We start from the raw sequence: 18,921 nt of genomic DNA, 5'->3' as shown, positions 1-18,921 counted from the left end.
TCATATGGGGGAGCTTTGATCCATTTATTAGGGGGATCAAAATCAAAAGGCTTGTTATAGATATCACTTCTACTGTCTCGCTGCACTTGATATTAAAGCAAGTCCTCCCCTACAGAACTCTTAGTCTAGACCTGATAGATTGCAGACTTTTCATATGATTTGAATAGTGTTTCACAACAAAGTGAGGATAGTCCTTACACCAACATTTTCCCATGGGAGATTTTAGGACTACTATCCCACCTATTGTATGGGCAAATAGTGTACGCTATTGGACTGGTTGTTGAGGGGGGGAGGCACGGGGTGAGGGTGCGGAAAGAGGGGAAAGATCTTCCATGCACAATGTCTACATCTCCTCCCATCCTCACCCAAAATGTCCAACTGACAGCCACAGCTTTGGAGTGCTCAGGGAACTTCATAGAACATGGACTGGACTGTTAATCCTGCAACTGCTCTTGCGTAGAATCACAAGTGGCAACTGGGCCTCAAGTGGTGGAACCTGAGAACCCATTCCCCCAGTCCCATCCTGTTGGCCTGTGACTGCTCAATCCAGACAAAGGGATTTCTTCTGTTCCCAAATTTATGAATATCAGAGGCATTTATACACAATTGAAATTGACTTAAATTATTAATTATTATAACATTGACATTAAAATAATTGAAAGGCATTAAACTATTGTAAAATAATTAAAAGCATAAATAAAGAAAATGAAATAAAAATCTTAACCTGAACTTTACTTTCAGGTCTGTGCTCAGCACTTTGTGCCATCCATACCTGCCGTGAAACAGAGAGGCCATATACAAAGTACATCTGACCACTCAACTCTGTACAAGCCAGAACTGCTGTTGCACTCAGTGGCCTCAGTATGATCTAGCCCCATGTGTTCTGCACTGTTACATGAAAATGTGCAAAAGTAACCTGGATGAAGCTTACATAATTTAACTTTAGAATTAATTACCTCATTGAAGTGGAGTGTGGTTATCATAGTCTGTTAAACAAAAATTCCACTATTTTAGTTTTAATAAAACACCTTCATGTCGCTGCACTTTCATGAGCATTAATCATTTCACTGCCATTCAAGCTGAGTTCTGTTTATACTCTCAAGTATGCAGAGATATACTTTGGCTGAGCACAGACTGGTGCCGGTGGGTGCTGCATGAATTCACAACAGCCAAAGCAGACACTGGGCGGACTGTGCTGAAGCTTTTCACCAGCCAGTTCATTACTAATTTGAGGAAAATATCACTTCCTTTAAAGGATTTTATCCTGCTCCACATATCATGCATGCAGCCTTTTGCTCAGTGACATTCCTTCTCAATTTCCAGCATTTGAGAAGAGTGCATTAGGTGCCTAGTCACGTAAAACAGGGTTATTGTGCTGCAAACTACCATCAGCAAAAATAGTACCTCATGATGAGCAGAAATAGTGTCTGCACTTCCACTTTATTGAAGTAAAATTCTGAGAGGCAAGTGGTTCCCATCATGTATGCTTTTTAGGCGGAAGGGCCAAATTCCTGTCTCACCCAATTTCCCCTCTTCTGCCCTCCACAACCTCAGCTCCAGAAATCCACCAGCTGCCAAACTGAAGGCCGCAATTTCTGGATTGCTTGGATACTTCATGTTCAGCCTCTTAAATGTCTTAAATGAGGAGTTTAATCCCTGCTTCAGTTCCACGGTACCACATTTAGCCAAAGCTGTGAAGAGCATGAGGCCATGCTCACATCAGTCAGTTTCTTTGGATCTACAAAGGTGCAGTAATCACCAGAAGCTGCTGTCGAAATGCCTCCGTTTCTCATCTGGAGCTGGTGGGAGTGCTCCCACTCCACTCTGCAGCAAAACTGCGAGCTGATGATACCCCACATTCAACTCCTCTCAGTCACCTCTTTCCCCTCATTATGTCAGCTTCTGAGACAGACCATTTCGGGAAGGCCCCAACAAGTTGAGCTCCATCTAGATGACTGGGTAGCATCCACAGTTCATTGAAATCGTGGAGAAGAAGCTGGAGGTACACTGTGAGCCTCTCATCTTCTTGCATGCACTCTTGACCTGTTGGCAATTCTGGGACCAGTAGCCAAAATTCTCACTGCTGTCTTTAGTTTTGTAAAGAAACAAGAACTGCAGTCACTTTTTTTTAAAGGCTATTTCTTTCCCATCATCATTTTCCAGATTACTCTCCAACAACATTTACTGTAAAGTTCCCACAAAATTAGGTAATTCTTAGCATCACACAAGTAATTTTGGATGAAGCATAAGGTGTTCTTTCCTATTGCAAACAGTTCCAGCTGTATTGGATTGGCAAACATCATTAGAAATATACCTGGTAGACCTCTCAGGCAATGAGATCTGTGGCCTCCTGTGAGCTGCAGAAGCAGTGAACTGTGTTGCAGAGCTGCATCTTAACCATAATTTCAACTGGAGCTTAGGCCATCTCCCCTTGTGTTTACTACAGCTAAATGTAATGCTTTACTACCCTCTGGTCTCTCACTGGAACAGGTGATGAGATAACTTAAGGATAGTGAGGGGACATTACTGCTATTTAATTAAACTTTAAACATTTTGTTCAGCTAGAAGTCTGTTTCTACTTATGTTCTCATGCCTTCATGTTATGTTCAAACTGTCTTTTTTAACCAAGTATGTCCCTGTACAGTGGCAAAGATATACTTAAGTCCACATCTTCGCAGTCTATCAGTGCAGATCATTGAAATCATGTTTCTGGTGAACCTGTTCCTCTTTCAAGCCAGGACCCATATTCACTGATTAGGACTTGTAGCTGAATTCATCATATCATTTCTGAGAGGGATTGGAATGTTCAACAATTCCTGGAACACGTATCATGATGTTTTTTATCTTTCCAGCTCTCTTATTTCTTTTGAAGGCATTCCTTTTCTGAATGCAACTTTTCCTGGCCTCAGGGTCCATGTCCTTGTATCCATAATAGTTTTTTTTCAGGGTTTACATTCTACGGTTAAATGTAGTATTCCTATGCTATAACTACTTAGTGTGTTGCTACTTGGGGTCATCTGTTCTTCCTGATCAGCGGATCCTATCCCCTCCCAGAATAGCTTCTCAAATTCAACCCAATATTACACAGCCTTGGTGTCCTCAATCCTAAACTGTGATTCTACCCCAAAAGACCACCTTGGAGGATCATCCGTCTCTGTCTTTACTCCACTCCCTAGCCACTGAGACACTCACTCTTTGACTTTTGGACAACCTTTCCAATGCCAAAACAACTACCATTTTATCTTTTCCCACCATTTTATCTTTTCCCACCATCTCCTCGCTTCCATCTGTGTTACTGCCGATGAAATGGCTGCTTCATTCTCTCCCTCTGGAAGAATTCCCTAAACTTCGCCTTCTGTTTCTGTTCCTCTCTTCAGATGTCCCCTTAAAACCTAACTCATAGAGGCTTTTTTTGGTCATGTGTCCTTCAATCCACCCAATCTTCTTTTAGACCTGTTATAGTGACTTGCGAAGTGCTTTGCAATATTAAAGTCATGATAATTTTTAAAAATGCTGAACCATCTTTCCAGCACTAATTATATCAAAGTATGAACTGCACCTAACCAAAAAAATCACGAACACCTTTCAGCCAGTCTGTTTATAGCATTTACTGAGGTGTAGTAGACCATTTTACAGTATTGCATTTAAAAGGATGCCTCACGTTGAGGCTGAGTTTCTTAGTTGCTCAGTAAGCATGAAAGATCTTCACCTAGAAATTCCTCCTCGGGTGGGTAGCTCTAAATGTGCAATGTAATAATGAGTGTTGTACTCCACTTGTGATATTCAGTTCCATTGCCACCATATTGCATGTTTAGTGTCACCAATCCAAAGATGAATTTCTCCCCTGTTCAATGGCACTGCAGGTTATCCGTTTCATAAGCAAAGGGAGTAAAACTTACTGTCACCTGCTGTAATGCCACAGCTGACACAGTTGTGGATTCAAACTTCCCTTAAATGTAGATGGTGACAATTTTTATGTAAATGTCAACAATACACCACAGTGCAAAGCAATGCATAAAATTTAGAGTTGTTTTAAGTGCCTCTTTCCATTTTGTAGGCTCTGAGTGAAATTTGTGGGACAAAGGATGCTGCTGAGTTTCAAGAAGAAGAAACTCGTAAAGCAAATCTTCAGAGGTATGAGATCAGGTCGTCTTCTCTAGTGCTTGCTAGTTCTTCTAACCACTGAGCTCGGGCCAGAAAATGCACCCAGGAAAATGTATATCCATAGCCATCAGAGAAAGAAAGGGTTAAATATTACAGTCAGGCCAGCTAACGAATGTCCTTATGGAACTAAGTTCACTTATGATGCCAAGTAGTCTTTGCCCTTTCATCCCTCTACTGTTTGTAGTGAGATCAAAATCACTACAAAGTTTTTTACCACTGATGCCTTTGCATTTTCACTTTGGTCCAGACTGGCAAATGGTTGTTCAGAATTCCTACTGGAGACAGGAGGGACATGACATACAGAGAACCATAGCACCATTGTAGCATTCTATGTTCAATGTATTCCCCACCCATTGGAAATGTCGACACTGGCAGCAGAACTCGGGAAGTTCACTGGAGGCCACTGGTAGTGGTGGGGTTTGCAGTGGGGGCATATGTGTGGGGAGGGGGGAGGGTGTGGTTTGTGCATTTTCATGGAGCATGGCAGAAAATTAATGGACAAGTTGGTTCCCACCTAATGCTGGCATTCTGAACGTTTCCCGCTTTCACCCTCCCAGTCACCTGGCACTCCCTCTGTTGAACTTATGAGTCCCCTTCCTCCTGCATCCCCATCAGAAGATTGTTTAGTGACAGTGCTGGGACTGTACCAGCTTTTTGTTCATATATTAGTTATTGATGTTTGATCATCAAAATCAGAATCAGGTTTATTATCACTGACATATGTTGTGAAATTTGTTGTTTTGCGGCAGCAGTACAGGGCAAGACATAAAATTATTATGTTACAAAAATAGTGCAAAAGAGGAATAACAAGGTAGTGTTCATGGGTTCATGGACTGTCCATCGGTGGTGGTGGATGATGGTGGAGGGGAATCTGATGGTGGGGGGAATAAGCTGTTACTGAAACATTGAGTGTGGGTCTTCAGGCTCCTGTACCTCCTCCCCGATGGCTTTGCTCACTCAGTCCACTACCTTCTGAAAGGCACCATGCATGAAAAACACTTGCATGTACAGTGATAACCTAAAACTAGTGCAAGCATCACTAATCAGTTCCTTACTGATGGAAGGGGAGAAAACAGTGCAAAAGGGACCAGCTGGTCTTTCTCAGTTCATCAATTTTGAGTAATAGTAGGTGAAAATTGATGGTGTGTGACTTTAGTGCTTGTCTTGTTTCTTTAATATCAGCTAGAATTCCACCTAAAATGTTCCTGTCATCATCAATCAATGTCTTTTAATCCATTGTGATTGTACTGGGCAATTGGCACTTAAAACTGAAAATAGGTTTCCTTACATGGTCCAAATGTGAATTGGGATTAAAAATTCCCCCAACTCCCTCTGCCAATGGTACTGAATTACCTACATTTATTGAAAGAAAATTACTTATTCTTAGTTGGCTAAGATTGTTGTTTAATTCTGTCCAAAAAAAAGCCCTCAGTGGTGATCAAGTTTCCCAGCTCCTTCTCCATTCCAGTTTTCAATTGGTAAATTGTGTAGACCAGGGAAGTCTCTGATTTGATCACAAATGATTCATCTGATCTCAGCTGGGATGGGTTGCGATCAGGGTTGCGGTTTAGGGATGCTGGAAGTAGTGCCCATTTCTTAAGTTGGGTAAAGAAAAATAAATCAGCCCAGTTACAGCAGCTGTTTACCAACCTGTACCCCAAGTGAAGTGAATGAAGATTACTGGCCCTGTCTTTTCTTAGAAAGCTGATGGGTGACCTGATTGAAATGGGAAAGGTGGATAGAAGATATTCCTAGTTTCGGTCAGGACAAATTCTGGGGCCATAAATAGAACATAGTCCTCTGCAAGTCTAGTGAAGTATTCGGGAGAAGATTCTTTTCCCAAGAATATTATAAATGAAGAACTGGTACTAAGGTTGTGAATAGCTCAGGTACGGTTCAGAGAATTTAGATAAGCATGAGGGGCAAGGACTGGAAGGAAATGCTAAACATGGCAGGGATCATTAACAGTGAATGGCTTGTTTCTGGGTAGTGCATTCTCAGTAACTCTGTGTAGCAGATACTGTTGAGGTTAATGCACAAAGAATGAGGTAGGTGTGATTCTGAAGGGATGATACCACCTATGGACCAGTAACCCAGTATGAGTTGATGCCTTAAAGAGTCACATGCGAATAAGTATTGCAAGCAGCTTGTTGGAAACACTCTTTTCATGCCTCAGAAGAGTGTGGATTTGAGCCTCATGCCAGCTCGTAATTGTGCAATCCAGTCTGCTGGACCTGTGTGGTAAGATTTTTTGGCTAAGAGTTTAAACAGAGGCTCTGATTGTCATTTGCAGTGGCTCAGTAATATTACGTATGAAGATTCAAAGGTTGCCCCATGTATTGTCCATAATTCCCATTTCAACCATCACTACTCAATAAAGATAGATTAATAACCATTTTGACTTTGTCCACTTTGCTGCAGCAGAATTTGGTATATTTGCTCACATGATATCAGGCATTGGACTCCTGAAGAGATTGATTATGTAAAGTGGGGTAAATACTTGTTTGTTTTTGGCAATACACTTTCCCATTTTGTTTGTATCACGTAACTAAAAATGTCTGTGTTTTATTCTAAGGGCAAAGTCTGTTTCCTCCATGTCAGAGTTCCAACGCTTGATGGACAGTTCTCCATTTCTCCCCGAGAAGCACTTCGTTGGCAGTCCCGATCAACACGCATACATCACCAAGGATGAGACCACCCCACCATTGTCTCCAGATGACTTGAAGTATATTGAAGAATTTAATGGGAAAAGCCTGGAGTACACTAGCAAAGATAAACCAGCAGAAGCCTGGCTGGAAAAGAATGAAGGTGAAAAAACAGTGAGCAGTTTACCAGCAGAGCCCTTCCAGCCTAACTCGTGGTTCCTCACAACCAGTGTCACGATGACAACCAACACAATGAGCGGGCAGGATTCCACTCAAAAACAGCTACAGCGTGGCAACATGGGCCCAGATAAAATAGGAATGCGACTGTATCATAGCCCCCCAGTGATCCGTAGGTTCGATGGGTCAACGCGACCTAACAATGATGGGATGAAAGTGCCAGATCCAGACTTCGCTTTTTCCAGGATCAAGTCAAATGGGAATGAGCCAAAGGGAGGATCACCTAATGTATTTGGAAGATGGCCATGTGAGATTGGCAAACACCACAAAGATCTGCTGGAGGGTGGTCTCCATCCCATGGAGCACCCAATCTGTAGCACTGTAGGCTTCGCTTCATCGCTGCATGATCTTAACATATCTGGCAACATGAGTGATGACATGAAAGAAGTAGCTCATTCAGTCATGAGTCGAATACGATCAAACTCAATGGAGCCCCAGTTCAAAGACATTGCCTGTCAGACTATCGGTGCTACAAGTACAGGAACACAAACCACGCAGACCATCAGTGTAGGTTTGCAGACTGAGTGTCTTAGGAACATCACCAACAGCCCGCACAAGTGTTTGACACCAAGGGGAGGTTCAACTCCTGTATCCTCACCCTCTCGAAGTTTGCGGAATAAGCAGGTGGCACCAGTAGTTGAGAAAATGCAGGCAAAGTTCGAACGAGCATGCTGCTCACCCAAATATGGCTCCCCGAAGCTACAAAGAAAGGGTTCTGCAAAATCAGATCAACCGAAGGATCGAATTTTGCCCACTACACCACAGAAGGGATTCAATGAATCAGCCTGGGCGAGATCAACCACCACCCGAGACAGTCCCGTTCACACCACCATTAATGATGGCCTTTCGAGTTTGTTTAATATCATAGATCACACACCTATAGCTTGTGACGGTGTGCAAAGATTGTCCAGGTCTGTGAGTAGATCAAAGCCTGCAGAACCCAGGTCGAATTATGTCTTAGTTCAGGAGTTTCTGAAGACTGTCCGTGGCCGATCGCCAAGTCCAGTCTGCGTGACAGTGGAATCAGAGATGGAAACAGATGGTGAAGATCTTGTTGGGAAGCAGGAACTGTCTACTTCTCCAGGATACAGCCTTACTGAAAGCCCTGCCAGGATCTTAAACAAACAACTACTTGAACAGGCCCTTAATGAGGAACAAAGTCAAGCTAAGAACAACCAGAAATCTGCCAATGATGATAGTAAGGCAGAAGATGGAGATGGAATTTCCCCAAACTCCCTTGAGGTATATTGTTCACTTTACTCTTTCTGTCTAGAATTTTACAAAGCACATTGTTTGGATTATGTGGATCAGATAATTAAAATTAAATATTTCTGTGGGTCCTGCAGAAAATATATGGCTCTGTTCACAAAACTGTTTCAGGTCAAGCCAGTTCTGTTCTTTGAAGTTTCATTTAGGACTTCACAACCAACTAAATGCTAACACTGTGTGGTGATAGTGAATTGATAAAACTAAAGGATTTAATTGTAGACCAATCCAGCAAGATTAAGGTCTTCTCACATTGACTGTTGTTAAAAGGTTGCCACCTTTCTTAGGCGGCTTTTACATAGCTTCACCATGACTCAGTTCTCACTCACCTCCCAGTGGAGAAAGCTGTGGGTTCAAATCTCACTTGAGTGTGAAAATCCAGGTTGATACTCCAGTGCAGCACCAAGGAAACACTGTGTTTTCTTTTGGGTAAACTGTTAAACTCAGGCCCCATCTGCCTTGACAAATAGGTGTAAAATATCCCCTGGTGCTATTTGGGAGAAAAGGAGGGAGCTATCTCTGTATACTGGTCAATTAGCTATGCTGAAAACCGATTCTCTGCTCATTATCACATTTCTGTTTGTGAGATGATGCTGTGCACAAAGAGGCTTCTCTATCTCTTACACTGCAGAATAGCTACGCTTGAAAAAAGTGTTTCATTGGCAGTAAGGATTTTTGGGATGTCCTGAGGTTAAGTAAGGTGCTGTATAGATACAAGTCTTTCTTTTATTGCTCATAGTCACACAAGCCTGTATTATAAAGCTTTCAGAATTTTACTTCAGTGTCAGGTTTGATTTCAGCGTTAGAAATTTGTTAACCACAACAAAAAAAGCTAAACAGTTCTTACATTGCATAGGTATCTGTGAGTATCCTTCCTGGTTAAAGTATTCCTCTGCAGAGTAAAACAATATAAAATCTGAACTTCTCAGGGCAAAGTATTTGATGCAGTGTTCAAACTGTAGAACCTATCCAGGATCTAGTCTGACTTGTAATGCAGTGGGTGATCAACGTTTATATGTCCCATTCGTGCTATCAGAGCTGGAGCTTTAGTCCTGATTCAGAGTCCAGACTTGCACCTCTTCTGCGCTGAATGGAAATAATATTGCACAGCAAATTCAGTGGGAGGTAAATTCAAATATTCTCCTCCCTCCCTATTGCCATGTCTTTTTAACCCATCCTCTGCCAGATCCCACCTTGGGTTACTAAAACGAAGGTCAACTTACCATAAATGTTTGAGTTCTTTCCCACCATCACTAGATATTTTACAGTCGTGCAATTCCACTAGCATTCTTCACCCTTTGATGTTTCATCTGTTGGCACACTAGCATGCCACAATGTGGACTTCCAGAATAGGGCAATGATTTACTCATGTGAGACATCACAATCCAGCCCAATCCTGAGTACCATAAACCTTTGACAATAAGAAATACATGCAGGAGGAGGCCATTTGACCTCTCATACTTATTCCAGCATTCAGGAAGATGACAGCTAATCTTTTATCTCAGCACCACTTTTATTCAGTAATCTTATATTTCTTGATTCCCTTAACATCTCAACATCTATCAATCTCTACTTTGAATTAAGTTAGCAACCAACTTCTGTAACCCTTGGATAGAGGATTCCAAAGATTCATTAACCTCTAGATGAAGAAATTTCTTTTCGTCTCTGTCCTGAATGACCAATCCCTTATTGCTGTGACTATTTTCTTAGACACCCTACCCATGGGCAACATCTGCATATATCATGTTGGGCTTTGTAAAAATTTTGCATTTTGGAATTAGATCACCTCTTCTAAACTCAATCAACTATTCTCATTCTCATACTTTGTTACAGCATAGAAGAGGGCCATCTGGCCCATCGAGTCTGTGACAATTCTCAGAGAAATCCCATTCCTACACAGCCTATTCCGTCACGCATGCCATTAATTCTCCTGATTCTCCTACCTCTCGTTTACACAGAGGGGCAACTTACACTAGCTAATTCACCTAACAACGAGCATGTCTTTATTCTTCACTTCTGAATGTTTTTCTTCTTCCGGAAGAGTTGCTTTTCCTCTGTCATAGCAGATGGAGTCCTCATATGTATCTCTTCCATTTCCCACACATCTGCTCTGACACCATGCACCCCCCCCCCCCCTTCTCCCCACACACACCTCTCTGCCCAGGCAGAACAGCAATAAAATTCCCTTGGTCCTCACCTTACAGCCCACCAGCCTCCACATCCAACACATCATCCTCTGCCATTTCTGTCAACTGTAATGCATTCCCACCACCAGTCACATCTTCCCCACTGCCCCACTTTCTATGTTCTCTTCGGGACTCCCTGGTCCGCTTATCACTTCCTATCCGCCCCTCCCTGTCCCTGACACTTTCCCCTGCAACCATAGGAGGTGCAACACCTGCCCCTTTACTTTCTCCCTCACCACCATTCAGGGGCCTAAACAGACTTTCCAGATGAGGCAGAGATTCCAACTTCTTCCAACCCGGTCTATTGAATTCGATGCTCATATTGCTGAAACCATGTGTAGACTAGGCAACGGTTTTGCAGAGCACCTGCACTCTGTCTGCAACTGCCTTCTCAAGCTTCCGGTTGCATGTCTTCCGGTTTCTGTTTTTGTTGGCACATCTTTGGGATGTGAGAGGAAACTTGAGCACCCAGGGGAAACCCTTGAGGTCACAGGGAGAATGTGCAAATCCATTTGGACAGAACCAGAGGTCTGAATCAAATCCAGATCACCAGAACTGTGAGGCAGCTGCAGTGCATGCAGTTCCATTGTGCTGGCCAGCATGTCCCAGTACAGGCTCAGACTACGTACTCTTTCTTCATTCCCGGGCATTAAACTGGTGAACTTTTGCTGCATTTCCTCTATCGGAAGTTTATCCTTCCTTAGGTAGACACACCAGACCTTTGCACAATATTCCAGATGTGGTCTCAGCAGGGTCCAGTGTTAATAGAGCAAAATATCCCTACTCTTGCACTCAAATCTTCTTGCACTAAAGGCCAGTATAGCACTTGCCCTCCTGATTGGTTGCTGCACCTACATTACCACTTGCCTGCCTTAGGGTGTCCTAAGTGCTTTAAAGCAAGTGAAGTTTTTTCAACAATTGCTCAGAGCCTTGAATGATTTCCCCACTTGACCCAAATGCATTGAAATCAGAAGTCACACTCTCTAGACTGTTTAAAAAAGATAAGTAAAAACGGCATTTTTGGGTTCAATTATTCATTGAGTAAAGTCACTGAGCTTTCACAGCGAGTTGAAAAAAGTAAAATTTTTTTATTTTTATTCTTCTTGGGAAGCAGTGATGGCAGGAGAGGAAGGAGCCAGCAAAGGGGAGAGGATCAGAAAACGGCTGCAAGCAGGTGCAGGCAGTCAGGACTGAGGTGGTAAATCTGGCAGCCATCTGCTGGAATTAAAATTAGCTCGAGAGTGAGCGAGTTTGCACATTGAAAGCAGAAATATGCCAGTCGTAAATGAATCCTTTTTCCCCTATAAGGGAACATTTTGACTCTCTGAGGCTGCTATTGCTTTACACTATAAATGCCTAGAACATTAATAGAAAAAGCAGACTATTATTTAGAAGTTTGCAGGGTTGAGATTTTTGGAATTTTGAAAGGTGTTATTTGGATGGGTGGATAAAGAGAAACTTTGTCAGTTGGTGGGGTATCAAGGTCAAGGAGACATAACCTTCATGAAATTAGAAATTAGAAAATACTGCATCGTTCAAAGGGTAGAAATCTATCCCATGGTTAAATTAATAAGCCTAAATCAGAGATTTTTTCATAGCCAAAATTATTAAGCCACGTAAGTAGAGTTACAGACAGATCAGCCATGGTCTCATTAGGTAGCTGGACAATGGGTTGTCCTTGTTCCTTTGTCCCGGTTAGATCAATAGCTAATTTATATTTTCAAAGTTTATGCTGAAGCTCGATTTAAAGCATTTAGGATCAAATCAAGTAGTGTTAGTCCCTCCATGACCCAATTTCATGGCAGTGGGATTGGAGCTGGCAGACCCATAATAAACAGTGCAATGTATAATATCAACCCCTAGTCTCAGAAAGTCTGATTCATTGGCGAGGTTTCATCACAGTGCAATTCTTCATACATGCTCAAACTATCAAATTTTAAAGGGCTGGTGTTCACAAATGCTGAAACAAATAGGGACCTGTGACCAGAGTCCAGAATGAGCCATGGTGTAACTCAGTGCAGTATCCGAAGGGTGGGAATGGTCATAAACAGTCCACCAGTTAATATAGCTCTCAGTGTAACTTTTTATTTTGATTTTATAAACAATTCCAATATTATAAACAATTTCAATATTATAATGTACAGAATAGTATATGTGAAAAGCTACATTTCCTCTCCCTGGCCTAATCTGGATTTCAGGTTTGAAAATGTTTTGAAAATAATCGTTATTAATGTACAGTATTCAGCATTATTGGCATTGATACGAGCACTTGATCCTTCAGATTCATAAAGCTCCTCCTTCCTTGTAAAATCCCATCTTTGCTCCAATCTTGGCTGCCATTAGTGGGTTCTGACTGAAAATCCAATTTACATGTAATCGCATCTGAGATAGGGCACTGAATTGGTGATGGTAGTGATGTGACTAAAATACTAGTCAAACAGTCAAAGTTCTGGACCACAGATCTAGAGACATAAGGTTGAATTCAACATGGCAGCTAGTGAATTTAAATTCGAGGAATTAAATAAATGTGGAATTTATTAATCAGCTAGTCTTGGTAACAGTAAGCACAAAACTGCTGGATTGCTGTGAAAACCCATCTTCTTTGCTAACATAGTTCAGGGAAGGAAGTCTACCATCCTTACCCAGTCTAACCTATGTGTGACCAAACCCATCAATGTTGGTAACCCACTACTGTCTCCTCAGCTAAGGGGCAATTAGGGATGGACTATAAATGCCAGCAGTTGACACTAATGTCCACATTCGTGAACAAATAAATCACAAAAACTCTCTCAACTGGCATTTAAGACTGGTTAGCCTGTATGGCAAAGAACCTGTGGGGTGTACCCATTTCTTACATTTAGACGGATTTTCAGGGAGGTCTGATGAGATCATCCAAAGGCTGCAAGTTCCATTCCCACCCCCCCCCCCACCACCACAAAATAATAAGGATACCAGAGATTGAATTTGAGCAGCAGATCCATAAGTATTCTAATCCCCAGCAAACCCAGGGCATCACAGGTGGTCTCATTAGCCTTGCTGGCACTAATGACCTAGAAAAGGGGGAGAAAGATAAAGGATAGGTTGTCATTGCAAGAAAAACTGCAGTGAATCAGAGTGATAGGTGCTTCGAGACTCAAACTGTGAGCCTTGTGCATAAAATTATCTCTAGTATATCCAGCTGGGAATTCAGGGAAGACTTCTGTAAGTAGAATGTGGAACATTTTACCATAGGTTGTTGTCAAGATGAATAGCATAGATACAGGAAATTAGCTAAGCACTTTAGGAATGAATGAATAGAAAGATTTGTTGATGGAGTTAGCTGAAGTTAAGGAGGAAGCTCATGTGGAGTATATTAATTTGGACTTCTTGGACCAAATAACCTATTCTGTACTATAACTTCATTTCGATGCAAGCACATTCTGCTGTGCCAAGCCTGAGTTACATTGCATGCAATGTCTTCCTACAATATTATTGCCCATTTCCATAGGAGTCCATGTTTTCTGTGCGCGGATCCTCCCCCTTTGCTGGTTGCCTCTGTAATTTGCCAGCTTCTTCTATTAGAAAAGTAGAATTAGTATTAAATGTGCTCCAGGCAAGGGTTCCAATATGAGTGAAATAATTTATTGAATCGTGGATGTTGACAAGAAGCTGCATCTAAACAAAGGATATCCCAGAAACAGGGACAAGCCTGCTGCAGACCCCCACTGAGAGGCCACTACTCTCTGGACTAAAGTGAAATTAATTATTATCACAGTGAGGTTATAGAAAGCTTTGGAGTTGTACACCTTTCTATATTTGCAAAGTATTACCTATTTCTATCCATATAATCTTTTCACCTGATACTTTACAGTTGATTATTTTATGATTTGTTATTTTCTGTGTATAATCTGTGAAGTATACCAGAATAAACTGATACAAATCATTGTATGAACACAATGGTTGGATTTGCAAATAAGTGCTGCTGCAGAAACTTATGGGAACCTCCACTGTTGGCCAGGTGTACAGCCGTCAGCTGATCTGCAATTCTGTTTTGATCCATGGTAAATTGGTAAAACTCTGTTACATCTAATGCAATAAACAAGAGGCTCTTGAATACAACCATGAGCTTCTTTTGCTAATTGATTTTCCGTCAATTGACAGTTGGCACAAGCCACAAAGGATTAAGAAGGAGCTACCACAAAAGGTTGGTTGCGTTGGAAAGTTCTCTTCCTGTAACAGTCAATGGGGAAAGTTTGCAAGCTCTGACATGTTGCTGAAGTATCTGTTTCTCTATTTGTGACCTGTTCGGGGATCGTCGTGGGACATTACTACATGGAATCATCAGAAACATATTCTTTCTTAATTACCCCTGTTTAATAATAACTGTTTCAATGTGTAACTTTGCTGTTTACCTTGTCTTATATTTTTTTCTCCTATCTGTTCTACCCAGAGCCAAACTCTCTTACTAACCACCCCTTGGGGACTCTAACCCTGCCTGCCTCACTACTGTAAGTTCTATGTTTCCAACCTTAGTGCTGTTCTAACTATCCATTTAAAAGCTTTTGGCAGAGAGATTTATGCTTTTAGTTTTAAAAACGAGTTGCCTCCTATTATTGCGTAGTTGCTGGATCTTATTTTTTTTAGTCAAGCTGTCGTTACCACATGCTCTTAAATTTTACAGTTTCAGATGCATGGCATTTGATAGGCTGTGAGTAAAGTTAGTGTGATGTAAAAGATGAGGTGGTACTGTGTCTCTGGAACCTGGATACACTCCATATGGATGCCAACAGTGTTCTCTCTTACTCAGTGATGGTTAATATGTCTTGCATGCAGTATGTAGCTTCAATATATATCTAGCCAGACCTCAGAATAGAGTCAGTCCATGTGGTTTCTCTTGTCAATTTATATTAAATATACTTACTAGCTAAGAATGGAGTATTAGGTGTGGCATTGCAACTCTGGTACAATATAACACAAGTTCCAAGGCTCTAAGAATTCAACCGAGCCCATTTCACCAGCAAGATGTAGTAGAGTGAGCCCTAAACATGTCAAATCTGGGAATCCTGCACCCTGTTCCAAATCACTGAGCTGGGCAAACCACCCTAGCATCAGCACATCAAGCCATCCTGACATCTTGGTAATGGCCTCACTGAAATGGAAGTTGTGAATACTATGGCCAGCTGGACAACCAATGGTCCCCATGATTGGTTACTTGTGAGTTCAGGACTTCTGGAGCACTAATTGATGTCCAGCTCCAAGTTGATATCTTTGAGACCTACTGAGTGGGTCACAACCTCTCTAAGAGTTCATCATCTTGTGGAAGGAACATAGAGAATAGTTCTGCTTTCCCCTCTCATCTGGAAAATGGGAGTTGAAGAGGATGGAAATCCCAGCCGAACTGGGTTCTGCCTGGTATGCCAGCTCCCTTGATGGTGGGCTGCCACGTTTTCCACCCACCAGCTCAAACAAAGTCTTTCAAGGTTTTCAGGGTTGCTGTCCATTGGTGGGCTAGCGCAGGGAGCAATGTGTTCCCATCTCACCAGTGCTGTACCATCCCATAACGCTTGCTCCTGTCATTGCACATAAAGCACAACCAAGTCTTCTATTCAGCTGCCATCCTAAGCATAGTCACCTCGAATCGTCTGAGTGAAGAAGAATTCCCTACCTGATGAATTGGCTGAAAGACAGTATGATAAGACAGTCAGTAGCACAGGTCCTTTTTATCACATTATTTGTTTTTCAAGATGTGTCAGCCAATATAAGGCTGGTGATGTTGAGAAGGAGTTTAGGATGCCTGAAGTTCTGAGTCTAAGGTAATGAATTCAAGCCCCTCTTCAGACTTGAGCACCTGAACCACACATATACCATTGTGTTACAGCAGGAATTCTCCAGTGTCAGAGGTGCTGTGCTTTAGATGAAATATAATTGTCAGCGCACCACACCAGCCCTTGTATGTACTTATTTGAACTATTTGAACAAGTGCATTGGTGCCCTGAGCATACACTGATCTTACAGCCATTATCATCAAAGGCAGGTCATTAAGTCATTATGTAGACCAGTTGAGGTAATTTTGCCACTTGGCTACGTTCATATTACTTGCTGCATTTTCTATACAATAATAATCATTACCATTGAAACAAAATCCTGGGAAATCAGGCATATCTGTCCTGACCACTTCACTTCCCACCCCTAACCCTCACCTCAAAAGCTCTAATTTTTTTACCGCCCCCCCCCCCCCTCCCCCCAAGTATCGATGCTGATGAGGCAGGCTGCCTGGCATTACTCCTATCTGGTTAGCTGTCAGCACCAGCAACACATTGGGTCTGTTCAAATTGCCTGAAGACCAAGTTCCACATGTCCTCCAGCCCGATAAAAGATTCAGTCCAGTTTCAAAAAGGATAGTCGCACAAATATGGTATAAAGCAAAAAAATATTGGAAATCAGAACAGATGAATCGTTATCGATTTGAAACCTTAATTGTTTCTTCTACAGATTCTGCCTGAGCTGCTGAGTATTTCCAGCATTTTCTGTTTTTATTCCATTTTTCCAGCACAGTTTCTTTATCCATCAGTTATTCTTTAATCTTGATTTTCTTCCAGTCTTGTATCAATTTTCAAGTTTCTAAAATTCCTAAATGTGCAAGAGGTTTTGTTTAATCAATTTAAGTGATTTTAAGATGATTACATTATAAGCAGTAGATAATTTGTTCTTCGGTGATTCTTCTTCTGTATATTTGCATTAATGATTCTGCATTGCACTTGCACTATCTTTTAGTGAAGCCTGCTGCTCAGGCATAATGTTCCAAACAACTTACTGTAATTAGAAGATAATTAGAAAAACTGCTGATGCTAGAAATCTGAAGTAAAAACACAAAATACTGGAGTTACTCAGCAGGTCAGGCAGCATCTGTGGAGAGAGAAAAAGAATTAACTTTTCGGGTCGATGACCAGTCATCATGACTATTCTGATCTGAATCATTAACTCAGTCTCTTTCCATGGTTTCTCTCTGACCTGCTGAGTATGTCCATTATTTTCTGTCCCTAATTAGAATGTAATTCCTTCATTTATTGACCATGTATCAGGACCCTACAGGGTCTCCACCCGAAATATCTACTAACCCTTTGCCTCCATAGATGCTGCCTGGCCCCTTGAGTTCCTCCAGCAGCTCTGCACATTTAGTTGAAGAGAAGAAACCACCTTTCCAGCATCTTGGAGGCACAAGAGATGGCAGATGCTGGAATATGGAGTAAAAATCAAGCTGCTGAAGGAACTCGGGTGGGGTGGCAGTGAAGGTCCTGATACATGGTCTCGACCCAAGATGTCGACTATGCCTTTGCCTTCACAGATGCTGCATCTAGCATCTTGGTTGCGTGAGTGTAACACCCATCCATTTACAAGCCTCCCCACAGCTGGATAAACTGCAGTACCCAGGGCCCAGCTATCAACATTTCTTGGTGGTTGTCTTGTGCTCCCTAGGAAATCAACAGGACATCGCTTGCATATGCATGTCAGATTATAACATAATCTATCAGACACCTTTAATCTTAAAGTGCAAGTGATCTTTAATTAGCTGTTTATGGATGATTAACGTATCAATCCCCTCCCTGTGATTGGTCTGTCTTAGAATCATGAACTCATTGCAACGTAAAGGAGCCTGTCAAGTCCATGTGAGCTCCCTGTAGAGCAATGCTATTCAAGTGAACTTTACTTGTAATCCTGTAATTTCTAGAACCCATCCAATTCCCTTTTGAAAGTTCCAGTTGACTGCTTACACCACTCTTACAGGCTCAGAGTTCCAGATTATCAACGCTCTATGCATTTTCTCCTTACGACCCCTTTTATCTTTTGCCCCTCATTTTAAATCCGTTTCTCCGAGTTCCTGAACCTAGATAATGAGAACATCTGTTTCTTTACCCTTTCTACATCCATCATTACCTTGTTCTCCTCTGTCAAATCTCCTGTTATTGTTCTTTGGTCCAGGGAAAGCTTCTTCAATCTAACCTTTTTGCTGAAATCCCTTATCCCAAGAACCATTGAAGTAAATTTCCTCTGCACCCTCTCTAGAATCCTCTCGTGCTTAAAAATGGGGTGACTAGAATAATTTTGCTTTCCTGCACTATTGATCTCCATCTCTATTGTTCCTCACTAAGACATCTGTTTATCTGATAGTTGTTCTAATCTGTCATTTCTATTTGTAGGTATTAATTGAACTGAAGTGTGTTTCCAGCGTGCTCTATATTTAAAATAAATCAGTCTCTGTCTTCATAATTGTCTTCTGTTTTCTGGTTATCACAAGCTTTCCATTCTTTCAACCTCACTTTTCCCTTGTCTGTCACTCCACTAACCTGCCTTTGGAGTTTTTCCTTTTTCTTTTTAATCATTTATCCCAGTGAGCATAAGATTAACGAGCATATGCAGGTAAATTAATTCAGCAAGGAGAATTA

The 18,921-nt window shown here is 41.7% G+C and overlaps 1 protein-coding gene across 2 annotated transcripts in view; it reads left to right on the top strand.

Annotated features, from left to right (window-relative positions):
- LOC127574282 (microtubule cross-linking factor 1) overlaps window positions 1–18,921 on the top strand; it is a 166,546-nt gene that overhangs the window by 130,213 nt on the left and 17,412 nt on the right. The window contains exons 13-15 of one of the 2 annotated variants that reach the window (XM_052023160.1): window positions 4,058–4,134; window positions 6,740–8,288; window positions 14,928–14,985. In XM_052023160.1, coding sequence (XP_051879120.1) covers window positions 4,058–4,134; window positions 6,740–8,288; window positions 14,928–14,966 — 1,665 coding nt within the window. In that variant the 3' untranslated portion in view covers window positions 14,967–14,985. The remainder of the gene's footprint in view (window positions 1–4,057; window positions 4,135–6,739; window positions 8,289–14,927; window positions 14,986–18,921) is intronic. The other variant, XM_052023159.1, reaches the window with a different exon arrangement.

The sequence above is a fragment of the Pristis pectinata genome, chromosome 9 (genome assembly GCF_009764475.1).
Source record: "Pristis pectinata isolate sPriPec2 chromosome 9, sPriPec2.1.pri, whole genome shotgun sequence".
Taxonomy (NCBI): Eukaryota; Metazoa; Chordata; class Chondrichthyes; order Rhinopristiformes; family Pristidae; genus Pristis; species Pristis pectinata.
The sequence above is the reverse complement of the archived record's forward strand: the minus strand, read 5'-3'. Positions and strand labels throughout refer to the sequence as shown.